Genomic DNA, 13,247 nt, shown 5'->3' with positions numbered 1-13,247 from the left:
TTTTTTTTTTTTTTTTTTTTTTTTTTTTTTTTTTTTTTTTTTTTTGCTATTTCTGCTGCTTGACATTTTGGTTTTCTGCAAGATTGTTCACCAGCTGAGTATTTGTATAATTTAAGAGTTGCTATATCCCATACCACATGCCAGGGGCTGGAATTGTGCATTTGTAGAATGGGGATGCAAGAGACCTGCCGCGTGCTTGAATGAAAAGTACTAAATGTCCAAAATGAATGGGTTCGTGGGGCTGGGTGTGACAGGGGATTTGGATGCTTCAATGGGACTATTTACTTTCTAACAGGACAGCTCAAGTTCTGTTGGATCAGGGGAATTCACTGGCGTGAAAGAACTGGATGATATCAGCCAAGAGATCGCACAGCTACAGAGGTAAACGAATATGTTTAGCCATGACAGAGAACAGGGGATGAGGCAGTGGTCTCTTAGACAATTTCATGAGTTGCAGAGTTTGTCTTAATATAATCAATTGTGTAGCGGTTTTAATATGCAAAGTGTGATGTAGACTGTAAATGAATGGTTCTGTGTCATGCTCTGTAATTGACAGCCTCACAAGGTAGATCAGACCAGGAAATCAACTCCACAGAAAAATCAAAACAACTTTGATTGAGTTTGGCTATAACAGGGGTAGGCAACCTTGGCTCTTTTATGACTCGTGGACTTCAACTCCCAGAATTCCTGAGCCAGCCATGCTGAGGGGAAAGGGAGAGGTTTCCAAGCTGAGCCATGCTGGCTCAGGAATTCTGGGAGTTGAAGTCCACGAGTCATAAAAGAGCCAAGGTTGCCTACCCCTGGGCTATAATAATGGAATCTTGCGGGTCTGATTGTGCTGAAGCTCCTCCCCCTTCTTATACTCCAGTGAATCAGGGAGGCATTTTCCTGAACTATTTCCAAAGGGTATTTTTCCATGTTCAGTAAAAAAAAAAAACCCACCAGAAAATCAAGTATTTTGTTTCAGCCCCTCTTGCCTAGACAATAGTTCCTACACATCTCCATCAAAGCCTTCCTCCTTGTTCTCTAGAATAACCTCGTTGTTGACCTTCTCTTTCATAGAATGCTGAGTGTGGCTGTGTTTTAAAATTCCAACTAATAGCCATAAACAATATAAAACTGCCATTAACCCAACTGCAAAGTACAGGTAGTCCTCTGCTTATGACCACAATTAAGCCCAAAACATCTGTTGTTAAGGGAGACATTTGTTAAGTGACATTTTGTGACTTTTCTTGCCACAGTTGTTAAGTGAATCTGGATTCCTCCATTGACTTTGCTTGTCAGAAGGTCACAAAAGGGGATCATGTGACCCAGGGACACTGTAGCTGTCATAAATATGAACCAGTTGCCAAACCTCTGAATTTTGATCACGTGACCCTGGGGATGCTACAACGGTCGTAAGTGTGAAAAACGGTCATAAGTCACTTTTTTCAGTGTCGTAACTTTAAATGGTCACTAAAAGAACTGTTGTAAGTCGAGGACTACCTGTGCATACATTATAACACTGATAATAGGAGGAAGGAGTATTAGGTGTGTTCGTTGCTTTGAGTTATTTATAAAAACAACGAAGGCGGAATATAAATAAGAAAAATAAAGTAAATAAAAAGAATAGTACCAGATGTCTTATTTTTAGCTGCAGAAGACTGTCTTTTCTGAGAATTCGTTCCATTCCTAAGAATGAATTTGAGCTTTGGCAAGCTGAGACTCTGGAGGTGTTACAGAAAACAAGTTTAAAATTGCTAGAAATGCTCATGTTTGCGTGAATAGAAAAACTTTTTTCTTAGCAATATAACTAGAACAGGGGTAGGCAACCTTGGCTCTTTTATGACTCGTGGACTTCAACTCCCAGAATTCCTGAGCCCAGCCATGCTGGCTCAAGAATTCTGGGAGTTGAAGTCCACGAGTCATAAAAGAGCCAAGGTTGCCTACCCCTGAACTAGAACCACAACTTCCTCTTCGAAACTTGTTTGGAAAGATGGTACTTTGTTGTCATGATTCAAGAACCCAAATTACTTGTAATATGTAACTAAAGTCAATGATAATTAAACATTCGTGAGAGTGTCATTCTCTAATTAGAACAAATACATCCATGATACCATTTTTTTCGTGGCTGCAATATTCAGATTTAGAGGAAAGAATTTTTACCTGGATTATTTTAAATAAATTGCATATCTCAGTTTGTAATTATTTTTTTTCTTCCAGCCAATCAGCGTTACAAGCCCATATCTTCTATAAAATACTTGCTTTTTTAAAATGTGATAGCTATGTGATCTTTCTGCATTTTTAAAAAAAACAAAACTCTTGCAGATAGTTCTTAGCCTAACTTTTCATTTTTGGATAGTTGTGACTTATATTGGCTAGATCAGCAGTCCCCAACCTTTGTGGCTTGGCAGCCTGACTGGGGGTGGTGGGGGAGAGGGGAACCAGGCCACAGGAATGGCAGGCCGGTGCATGTGAGCAGCTCAACTTGCGTAAGTGGCGGGGTGGTGTGCATATGCCCCACCACTCGCGCAAGTCAAGCTGCACGCATGTGCGCCGGCCCACCACTCCCACAGCCCGGTTCCAAATAGGCCGTGGCTCGGTAGTGGGCTGCCATCCGGGGTTTGGAGACCCTTGGGCTAGATGAAGCATTATTTCAGATACATATGCCATGATGTTTGTTTGTTTGTTTGTTTACACTGTAGAGAGAAATATTCTCTGGAACAAGACATCCGAGAAAGAGAAGGAGCTATTCGACAGAAAACTAGTGAAGTTCAGGTAATGCTATGAATGGCCGAGTCTGTCTGTTTGTTGTTATCAGAACCCTAGTTCAAAGGTGATAAGACAGTGATGGCGAACCTTTTAGAGACTGAGTGCCCAAAACCCGCTTCCACCTCCCCGCCCCCTCTGCCACTGCCTGCCCACTCGATCCGCGCTCCACCCACCCGCTGGGCCACCCAGATCGCCCAGGCAGCCCAGCAGTGCCATGGTGGCCATGGCAGCCACACCCTCTGCCCGCACCCTGCAGCATCATCTGCATGTGACAGGGCACGAGGGCGGAGTGTTGTCCCCACTGCCTGGCTGCCATGTCCTTGGCTGCGCTGCTCTGTGCAGGCCACGCTCAGGGACAACTCTCCTCCGGGGGGGCTGCTGGTGAGGGGGCCACAGGGGAGGCGGGGCTGGGGTGACGGTGCGCGTGCACACAGAGAGGGCTCTGAGTGCCGCCTCTGGCACGCGTCCCATAGGTTTGCCATCACTGTGATAAGACGAACTACCTCCCCTATTAAGGAAGATCATTTTCTTCAGTGAAAAACAGTTTTTTCTTCAAGGGCTTCTCTCTTCTCCCTCACATGTTTTTCAGAAAGAGGAAGAAAATAAGATTGTTGTTTGTTTAATAACCCTTACTCTAGAATCCAACTAGAGTGTTGGAACACAAATACGAAGCAGCAATCCCTAGATTTAAAGGAGGAGTCTACATAAAACCAAAGGCCTTATTTGCTTTTTTTTCCTCATCGTATAGGTGACTGCAATATTTTAGCACTGGCTATTGAAAAGCTTTTGTAGGAATTGGTGGGGAATAAGCACTAATATCCTGGCATTTGATCTCCTTTTTAAAATTCTTTCAGTAATCCAATTCCAGCATGGCTTCCAAAATGACAAATGACAGACAGACTTTGTAGCATGTGTGGAAGATAGAAATGTGTTCGTTTAACACATTTATATAGCCTCACTTCTTCCCAAGGACAAACTCGCTAGATAGATTGGTTCCATAAGACAGACACCCTGACAGAGAAGGCACATTTCCTAGGGTCCACCAGATGACACTCTTTCCTTAATCAAAGCTAGAGCAAGGCCATTCTGTCAGGTTTACTGGAATAGATTAAAACTGTGAAGCATTAGCTCAGGTAACAGGCTTCTCATGCCATGTAGGGCTTTAAAGACATGCATGCAATACCCCAGTGGGATACAGTGCAGTTCAGGTAGCAGCGATATTGGGTGAACGCATCATGGTGTACCCAGTACTGCACATGACATTGCATTTTGGACTAGGTGAAGCTTCTGAATGTTCTTCAAGGGTAGCCCCATGTAGAGCATATTGCAATAGTCCAGTTGGGATTGACTAAGATATGAGAGGCATGAGCAGTGCCTCCTGGTCTAGGAATGGCCATAACTGGCAAACCAGATGTAACTGTACAAAAGTCCTTGTGCCACAGCCACCACTTACTTCTTGAGTAGAAACCACAAGTCCAGGAGAACCCCCAGATTGCACACCAACTCGGCCTGAAAGAGTGTGATCACACCCAGAATTATGGAAAATCACTACATACAAGAGACCCTAAGCCAGGGGTCCCCAACCTTGGCAACTTTAAGACATGCTGGCTAGGGAATTCTGGGGGTTGAAGTCCACAGGTCTTAAAGTTGCCAAGGTTGGGGACCCCTGCCCTAAGCCTACAGCCATTCAGTTTTACCAGGATTGAACGAAAGACAGTTCTTCCCCATCCAGACTTCACAGCCTCCAAACACTGAGAAAGTATATCAATAGCATCATTTGGACACCCTAAGGCAGAAATGAATAATTGAGTTTTATAGCATATTGATGATACTGAACAAAGAGGAGATTTAATAAAGAACTATCTGTGCCACTTGCAGTCTATCTAAAGGGATATCATAATCAATGCCTCTGAAAGCTACTGAAAGATCAAGGAGATACGCTGCCCACATCCCAGGCCTGTGAGAGGTCACTTACATATGCAATCAGTGCCTTTCTGATAGTAATCTCATCCTAAAACCTAGCTGCAATAAATTCACATAATTTGTTTCTTCCAGAGCCCTTCAGTGTTTCAGCCTTACTACTTCTTCAACAACTTTCCCCAACCTTTCCTCATTGATGTCTAAGTTTTTAGTCCTTCAGGCCTTTTTATTCTTCCAGGAGGCAGAAATAATTCTTAGCTTTGATCTGGTTCTCTTTTTTTCTCTCTGATAAATATTCAAGTCTGTGACCTTTGAAACCAGGATGACAAAATGCTATGATAATTGCTCTAGTGTACTTTGTCGATATGTCTTTAGTATCTTCCGTGTTACATATATATCTGATGCCCTAGTTTACATCTTCATAGAGCTGTGTTAACAAACATTTTTCCAGGAACTGCAAAACGATTTAGACCGGGAAACTAGCAGCTTGCAAGAACTGGAGGCTCAGAAGCAGGATGCTCAAGATCGCCTTGATGAGATGGACCAACAAAAGGCAAAGCTGAAAGATATGCTAAATGATGTTAGGCAAAAGTGCCAGGAAGAGTCCCAAGTGGTGAGTGTGAAAGAGCAAATCAGGCTGGCTGAGTGGGATGAAATCCATTTTCAATTATTTTTATTCGCTAGAATGTAGAATATTTCTTCAAAGAACTAGAGTAATGTTCAGAGAACTGACTGAACATGCTATAAGTTGAGCGATATGAGAGTTTGACCAATGTTTGTAAACTCGACCAAAGTTTATATATAAATCTGCGCAGATAAATTTATGGCATAGAAATCTATCAACTATCTTCTCATCTGTCCTGACTAAACCTCCGTGTTTGGCGGTGGTCTGCAGTCAGGTATAAGATACTGAGATGGGAAGTAGAAGGTGGTTATCAAACTCCATACTAGTTTTTAAAAATCTTTCCTGCTACCAAATCTGAGTTGAAATCTTTGTTTCAGATCACATCATTAAAAATGCAAATTCAGTCCCAGGAATCAGATTTAAAGTCCCAAGAAGATGATATCAGTAGAGCAAAAGCTGAGTTGAATCGGCTTCAGCAGGAAGAGGCCCAATTGGAGCAGAGCATCCAGGCTGGGAAAGTACAACTTGAAACAATAATCAAATCTTTAAAATCCACTCAGGAAGAAATTAACCAGGTAGCGTGAACATTTCTGATAACTAGATTCTTGTCTTCCCCATTTTGGGCTCAAAGGCTGATTATATCCAGTCAAATCTGTTTTGTAGATTCAGGATATTAGAACTTACCATGAAGACATTGTTACTCTCTCCTTTGGGGAAATGTGCCTAATTCTATCATTCATTAAAGGTTTTCCATTTTTGAAAGCCAAACTCCGTTCCACTGGGTGGGTTTTTATTTTTTTTTTTTTTTGTTTGGAAGAGAAAACCATCCCTTATCTCCCTGCTTTGATTTTAATTGCAGTTTTTTTTTCAATCTAACCCCAGATTTAAGGGGAAATTAATAAAAAATATACTCCCGGGTTTATACTAAAAACTATTCTAAATATTTTCACTAATACCGAAACCTTTTCTGATGTCATTTTTTGAAAATCGTAGTACGAGTGCAAAAAATGTGTATGCTTCAGCCTTATTTTTAAGGGTATTCAGATGATTCAGTGGAGGTAGTCCTCAATTTATGATCACAATTGGGACCAGAATTTCCACTGCTAAACAAGACATTTTTTAAGTGAGTTGCTCCCCGTTTTCAAACTTTTTTGTTAACGGTTGTTAAGCTAATCATTGTAATCATTAAGTGCTGCAGCAGTCATAAATACATGCTGTTGTGCCCAGGTTTTGATCAGGTGACTATGGGGATTCTGCTACGGCTGTAAGTACGAGAACTGGTCGCGTCACTTTTTTCAGTGCCATTGTAACTTCAAACGGTCATTAAGTGAATGGTTGGGAGTTGAGGTATACAGGTGAAAGTAGCCTGAAAGTTGCACCTCTTACCATTTAAGATGATAAGAAAATCTACGTATGTAAAAGTAAAAACCATTTGGTAGTAGAACTATTTATCCGGAGGAGGTGGTGGATTCCCCTTTGCCTGGTACGTTCAAGCAGAGGCCATCGGTCCAGAATGCTTTAATCTGCCTTTAGTTTGGACCAGCGTCCTAAATGGCTCCTTTCAGTTTCCAGTTCTATGATTTTAGGCCCGTAAATGGGAAGATAAAAGCTTTTTATCAGTGGTCTCTTTCTAACTTTGGTTCCATCCTTCCCCTTACAGGCAAGGAGTAAGTTATCTCGGCTTCAAGAGACCCTTCAGGAAGCCAACCAGAGCATTGAACAATACAACGAAGCCTTAAATGGACTTCACAGTGGCAGCATGACTAACCTGGCAGATCTGAATGAGGGAAACATCCAAAAAGACCGGGGCGGGTTTGGGACCTTGGTGAGAAATGGTGCAGAATAGAGGGAGTGCATGTGTGCATGGCCCTATGTATGGCAGAACGTGCTCGGAGAGGAAGGAGTAGGTAAAAGGTGTGGATAAGAATGAGAGTAGTGGAAAAGAACATATCCTTGCTATGTTTGGCTTTGACGCGTCACCCATTTCTACCCTCTGCTGCATTCTCGGTATTTTTCAACATCTTTTTCACTCTCAGATTGTGATGGTAATGAAACCTTTTTTTGAATTTAAATTGTCTCCTGGTGATTCCATGGATAGACCAATCTTGTTTTCTTGACAATCTTATGGAAATGATTGGCCGTTGTTTTGGGATATTTTTTGACCAGCTCATAAGTTCCAAATTTCCTAGTGATCTCCATCCAAGTATTACTAGCCAGATCTAACTCCGCTGAGCTTCATTGATATCAGTCCAGGTCAACTAGTGCCTTGAGGATTACCAGACAATGGGAGCTGGCAATCTTTCTGAAGCTGGTGGGGTGCACTTTTATATTAAAAACATTATCCTCTGAAGGCTAAAAGCTACGCAGCTGATAGCATGAGGATGACCTTAGAGAAATGAAGAGCAACCGAAATGAATAATTTGCATTTTATTCCAATTTAGAAACTGGAAATAATCCTGCCAAATATTCTGCATTTGCTACAGATTGTAGTAGATTTCATGGAAATGCTCTAGCGATATTGATAATGGGTGATATTGATAATGGGTTGCCCACCTCTGCTTTAATAAAGTTCTTGATTTTTTTAAAAAAAAAAACCCTCTTGTTGGATAGCTTGTCCTGTCTTACCCATTTAGATTGCAGCTCTTTATGCTGTCCAAATATCAGGATTGTGAAGTCCAGTCCTAGCAGCTGGATTTCAGATGAGCTACAAGGAGATGCCCATTGGGTTGTCTCCTTGGAAAACAAGGCTGTTTATGTCCATTATATGAAGATTTTAATAAGGGTCTAGTAGTGGCTAATAAGGGTCTATCCACATTGTCATTGGAAGTTCATTTTTTTTTAATTTAAAAATTAAAAGCTGCAAAAAAATGGTTAGAAAAAGAAAATCTAATGGCTGTCATCTAGCCCTCCAGTCCCAAAACATGACTTCATGTTTTGGTGTCTGATAAATACAATTTCAGTATACAAGATAAATAATAGAATGGCTAGAATGAGGGCTATTAAACAAGTTAAAATTAGGGATAAAGAAGCAGTTGATAAAACTGGGCTAACCTTGAAACTGTTAAGAGATTAATATTAATGGATGTTTATCTTGGCCACCTTGACTTTGATTGAGAGGTCCCTTGAGGCTCACACCTTCGCCTGCTGGCCATCTGATCTTCGTGATCACTTTATGTTTGATTCCAGGATGATCCATTCAAGAACAAAGCCCTACTTTTCAGCAACAATGCCCAGGAATTGCAGACGGACCCTTTCCAAACTGAGGATCCCTTCAAAGGAGCAGATCCCTTCAAAGGCAGTAAGTCTCCATAGGACAGGAGGCGGTTTAGCCCTTTAAACTCTGCCCAGACACAGAAGCAGCAGCCAGTTGTTACAGCCTTCCTTGAATCTGGAAGTGAATTGACTATTTCTAATAGTAATAATAATAATAATAATAATAATAATAATAATAATAATAATAATAATAATAATAATAATAATAATAATAATAATAATAATAATAAAGTTGGAAGGGACCTTGGAGGTCATCTAGTCCAACTCCCTGCTCAGGCAGGAAACCCTATACCATTTCAGACACATGGCTGTCCAGTCTCTTCTTAAAAACTTCCAGTGTTGGAGCATTCACCGCTGCTGGAGGCAGGTTGTTCCACTGGTTAATTGTTCTCATTGTCAGGAAGTTTCTCCTTAGTTCTAGGTTGCTTCTCTCCTTGGTCAGTTTCCATCCGTTGCTTCTTGTCCTGCCTTCAGGCGCCTTGGAAAATAGCTTGACTCCCTCTTCTTTGTGGCAGCCCCTGAGATATTGTTTATCACTATCAGGACATTTTAGAAGCAAAGTAAAAACACTCCTCTTGAATGAAGAATTACACCTCAAAATGTGTTCTCAAATTCCTATTTTATCTTAGTGTTGATTTCTATGACTTTTGATTTCTGTTTCTTTCTCCTTCACACAGGCGACCCTTTTCAGAATGACCCTTTTGCTGAACAGCCTCCTGCAGGAGCTGGTAAGATAAATATTTTAAAGTTTCAGATTATTTATTTATTACTTTAAAAGTTAAAAGTTTCTGTCTCTGAATGCGAGGTGCCTAGGCAGTAATATTTTTATAACAAAAGCCGGCAAGGGAAACCATATAATCTAATGTGAATTGTAGTCAGTAAGTTCATGCATGGTGATTAAAACTAGCCGTAATACATCATAACAAAACAAAGCATCCCATAGTTCACGGATGTCAAATTCGATTGGGTCACGTGACATATTGTGACATATTGTGACATATTGTGACATATTTTAGTAGGGGAAATTTTTGTATGATGTTTTAATATGCTGTGAGCCGCCCTGAGTCCCATGAAGGGAGAAGGGCGGCATATAAATCCTATAAAATAAAATAAATAAATAAATAAATAAAATAAATATTGTGGTGGTTTTTTTGCCTTTATGGAGCTGGGCTGGGCATGGCCTGCACTGACGCATCTGGCTCACGGGCCGCCAGTTTGACACTCCTGCCATAGTTAGAATAGTAGCTGTTATCCAGGAGAAGAGCCTTTTCTGCTGTGGTTCCTGTCCTTTGGAACATTCCCCCCCCCCAATGAAATCCGCACCTACCCTTTTAGCCTTCAAAAGAGACTGAAGATCTGCCTCTGCCAACTTGTCTGGGAGCACATCATTCAGGAAGTTTTTAATGGATTAAGACCCCCAACTCTGTGTATCTTGCTCCCTTCCTCCCTATCTCTATCATTTTAAACTAATCTAATGTTACGATCCATTGCTTTAATGTTTTAATGCTTTTATTACTTTTTAATTATTGTAAGCCCCCTAGTCTCACCTCCAGGTGAGATGGGCAGCACATAAGTTGAATATGTAAATAGTTAACAATAAAATGGCTCTCAGATTTGTAGAGTCATAGAGGAAAGGCTATGCAGTGCAATTCCTTCTTCAGATATTTAAGTTAAAATATTCCAGATATACAGTCCCGGGTCTCCTAAACACATCTAAGTGAAGTAGAGTCCCTACTTGTTTGGATAGTGGATTTTGCTGTTGCTGTACTTAGAAATGCTTTTCTAACATTCAATTCAAATCAGCCTTCCCGTACTTGATTTGTCTTAATCTCCTGTTAATCCTCTACCTTTAACTGTCTTACATCAGATCCATTTGGAGGTGATCCATTTAAAGAAAGTGACCCATTCCGGACATCTGTGCCTGAGGATTTCTTTAAAAAGGCTGAAAAAAGTGATCCATTCACTTCAGACCCATTCTTGCAAAATTCCACACTGCCCTCTAAAGTAAGGAGGTTTGGCTTATTCTATTTATTCCTTAGACTTTTGCCCCACTGTAGTTGAATGGTTAACAATAAAGCAAGATTAATATAATCCACCATTGTACAGCTAAAAATCTACAGTAAGAAAGCTTTAAGTTAAAGCTAAGTTATTCATATGAAAATCAAGATCATGGGAAGTGAAAGTACCATTCTGGGCTGCACCGGTCAGGCCACACCTGGGATGCAGTGTCCAGTTTTGGTCACCACAATATAAAAGAATGCTGAGGAACTGGAAACAGCATGTCATGATGTAGATCAGGGGTCTTCAAACTTGGCCCTTTTATGACTTGTGGACTTTTATGACTTGTGGACTTCAACTCCCAGAATTCCTTAGCCAGGCACTCCAGGACTCTGCAAGGAGGGAGGGAGAGAGAGAGAGAGAGAGAGAGAGAGAGAGAGAGAGAGAGAGAGAGAGAGCAAAGATGCTCAGTGAGGCTTGCCAACAAGGGAGTGCTTGCCTTAATTAAATACAGCTGGCTGAAGCCTTAATTTAAGAGGCAGCTGTGACCCACATTTCCTTGTTGGAAGCAACTATCAGATCTTCTGTGTCTGACATGCCATTGCCTCCTGATTGTGTAAGAAATCTGAAAAACTGATTCTCAAACCAGCTGACAAATCATGTTTGGCTCTCCTGACTTTGGATTGGATCTTGAGTAGGCTTCTGTGTGCTTCTTTGAAAAATGAAATCTATTCAGGACAAGCCTTATAATCTCTAGAGACTGCTTGATTTATGCTCCTTTGCTTGTCTGCTATTTGTTTCCTTAGTCTGGAGTAAATTGCTTACTATCTCTTAGCAACTGTATGTGTTTGAAATCTGAAACAGGATGGAATACAGAGAAGAATGACAAAGCTTGGATGATAAATTTTGTGAAAAGCAGTTAAAGGAACTTGATATATTTAGCCTAAAGAAGAGTAGGCTAAGGAGAGATCGGATACCAGATTTCTGATGCAGGAAGGACTGTCACAGGGAAGAGAGTGTGGGTTTATTCTCAGAGCACACGAGGATAAAATAAGAAGCAATTCTTGGAAACTTTACAGAGGGATAGCCAAACATTAAATAAGGAGGAATTTCCTAACTATTGGAGCTATTAAACAGCGGAACAGCCTGCTTCCTAAAGTTGTGGATGTTCCATCATTGGAGGTTTTCAAGATAAGATTGGACTGCCATTTGTCGGGAGTGATATAAGGATTCCTGTACTAGGCAGGATTGTTGGACTAAATGACCTCCGAGGTCCATTCCAGTCCTGTGATTCTATCAAATAAATACTTATCAAAGGAACATGAACAACAGCCACAAAGCATAGAGACGGCATCATCCCAATCTCCATAACCAATCTGGAGGAGGCTGTATTTTCCAGAAAGTAATTTGATGTAGCTGTTTAGATCGTTTAGGATCACTTATTACACCACCCCTCAGACTAATAGTCCTCTAGCACAGGGGTGTCAAACTCAATTTCATTGAGGGCCGCATCAGCATTGCAGTTGCCCTTGGGGGGGGGGGTCAGGGTGGGTGCGGCCTACTGGGTGGGCATGGATGAAGTGGGTGTGGCCTACTGGGTGGGCATGGCCAGCTCTGGCAGGAGTGGGACAGATCTGAGGGTCTCTGGCAGAAGGGGGTGGGACCGGGGCAAGCGCCAAGGCATGGTCCATTTCTTCATTCCTCACAAAGGGTGACACCTCCCCAGCATGCACCCAGGGGGCGGGGCCGACACAGCAGGGACTGGTTCCTCGCTGTTTCCAGACGCCCTTGTGGAGCTAAGACTGAATGCGTTTCAGCATAGATGGCCACCACAAAACTGTACATTGGCTCCCGGCCGGCCAGGGCCAAGGCAGCGAGGGCCGTTCCCTCACTGTTTCCAGAATGGCTTCGCAGGCCACATGAAACCACTTCGCGGGCCGCATCCGGCCCCCGGGCCCTGTGTTTGACATGTCTCCTCTAGCATAATTTGCAAAATAGCAAAGAACCCAGCAAAATTGCCACAGTGTATTATAAAATCACAAAGATAGTGTGAACTTGGGTAAATGGTCTTTGACTGATGCCAGCCTATAGGGTCAAACAAGCCTCTTGAGTGAAAGCATTTCAGAAATCCATCCAGCCCTCATTTTTGGTGGTCAGAGGAACTCTTGAGACAGCTATTATTGCAGCAGAGTGAAAGTAATGGTATTTAAGGTATAGAGCTCTGGAATGTCTCTATAGGTCAGGCATGTCCAAAGTCCGGCCCGCGGGCCATTTGCGGCCCGTGGCCCGGTTTAATCCGGCCCTCGAACAGCCCTCCCTGCTCTATGTAAATGCGGCCCTCCCACGGCCCTCTGGCAAGTCCCATGAGAGAGAGAGAGAGAGAGACAGAGACAGAGGTACTTGCACTTGCACTTCTGTCTCTCTCTCTCTCTCTCTCATGGGACTTGCCCCCTCGCAGGGCTCCTCATTGGCCCTGCGCCTGGGTGTCCCGCCCCCTGGGAGAAGGGCGGCCAGGAAGTCCCTTTCCCGGGCTGGCCCCGTCCCAGGCGCACGTGGCTGGGGAGCCATGCGGGGAAGCCCCGGGATCCCCGCTGGGAGCAACCCCCCGGAGCCTTTGCTGAGTGGGCCAGCCCTCCCGTAAGCCGCAGCCCCGAGAGAGCAGCCCCTGCGATGTCCAGCC

At 42.6% G+C, this 13,247-nt stretch overlaps 1 protein-coding gene across 1 annotated transcript in view; it reads left to right on the top strand.

Annotated features, from left to right (window-relative positions):
- The window catches only part of EPS15L1 (epidermal growth factor receptor pathway substrate 15 like 1), a 50,907-nt gene that overhangs the window by 13,919 nt on the left and 23,741 nt on the right, over positions 1 to 13,247 (top strand). Inside the window, exons 12-19 of the mRNA XM_015809973.1 lie at positions 296 to 381; positions 2,685 to 2,757; positions 5,123 to 5,284; positions 5,674 to 5,871; positions 6,957 to 7,121; positions 8,483 to 8,594; positions 9,247 to 9,297; positions 10,437 to 10,573. Coding sequence (XP_015665459.1) covers positions 296 to 381; positions 2,685 to 2,757; positions 5,123 to 5,284; positions 5,674 to 5,871; positions 6,957 to 7,121; positions 8,483 to 8,594; positions 9,247 to 9,297; positions 10,437 to 10,573 — 984 coding nt within the window. The remainder of the gene's footprint in view (positions 1 to 295; positions 382 to 2,684; positions 2,758 to 5,122; positions 5,285 to 5,673; positions 5,872 to 6,956; positions 7,122 to 8,482; positions 8,595 to 9,246; positions 9,298 to 10,436; positions 10,574 to 13,247) is intronic.

Source organism: Protobothrops mucrosquamatus, unplaced genomic scaffold, assembly GCF_001527695.2.
Source record: "Protobothrops mucrosquamatus isolate PMUCROS unplaced genomic scaffold, P.Mucros_1.0 scaffold6, whole genome shotgun sequence".
NCBI classification, from domain to species: Eukaryota; Metazoa; Chordata; class Lepidosauria; order Squamata; family Viperidae; genus Protobothrops; species Protobothrops mucrosquamatus.
The sequence above is the reverse complement of the archived record's forward strand: the minus strand, read 5'-3'. Positions and strand labels throughout refer to the sequence as shown.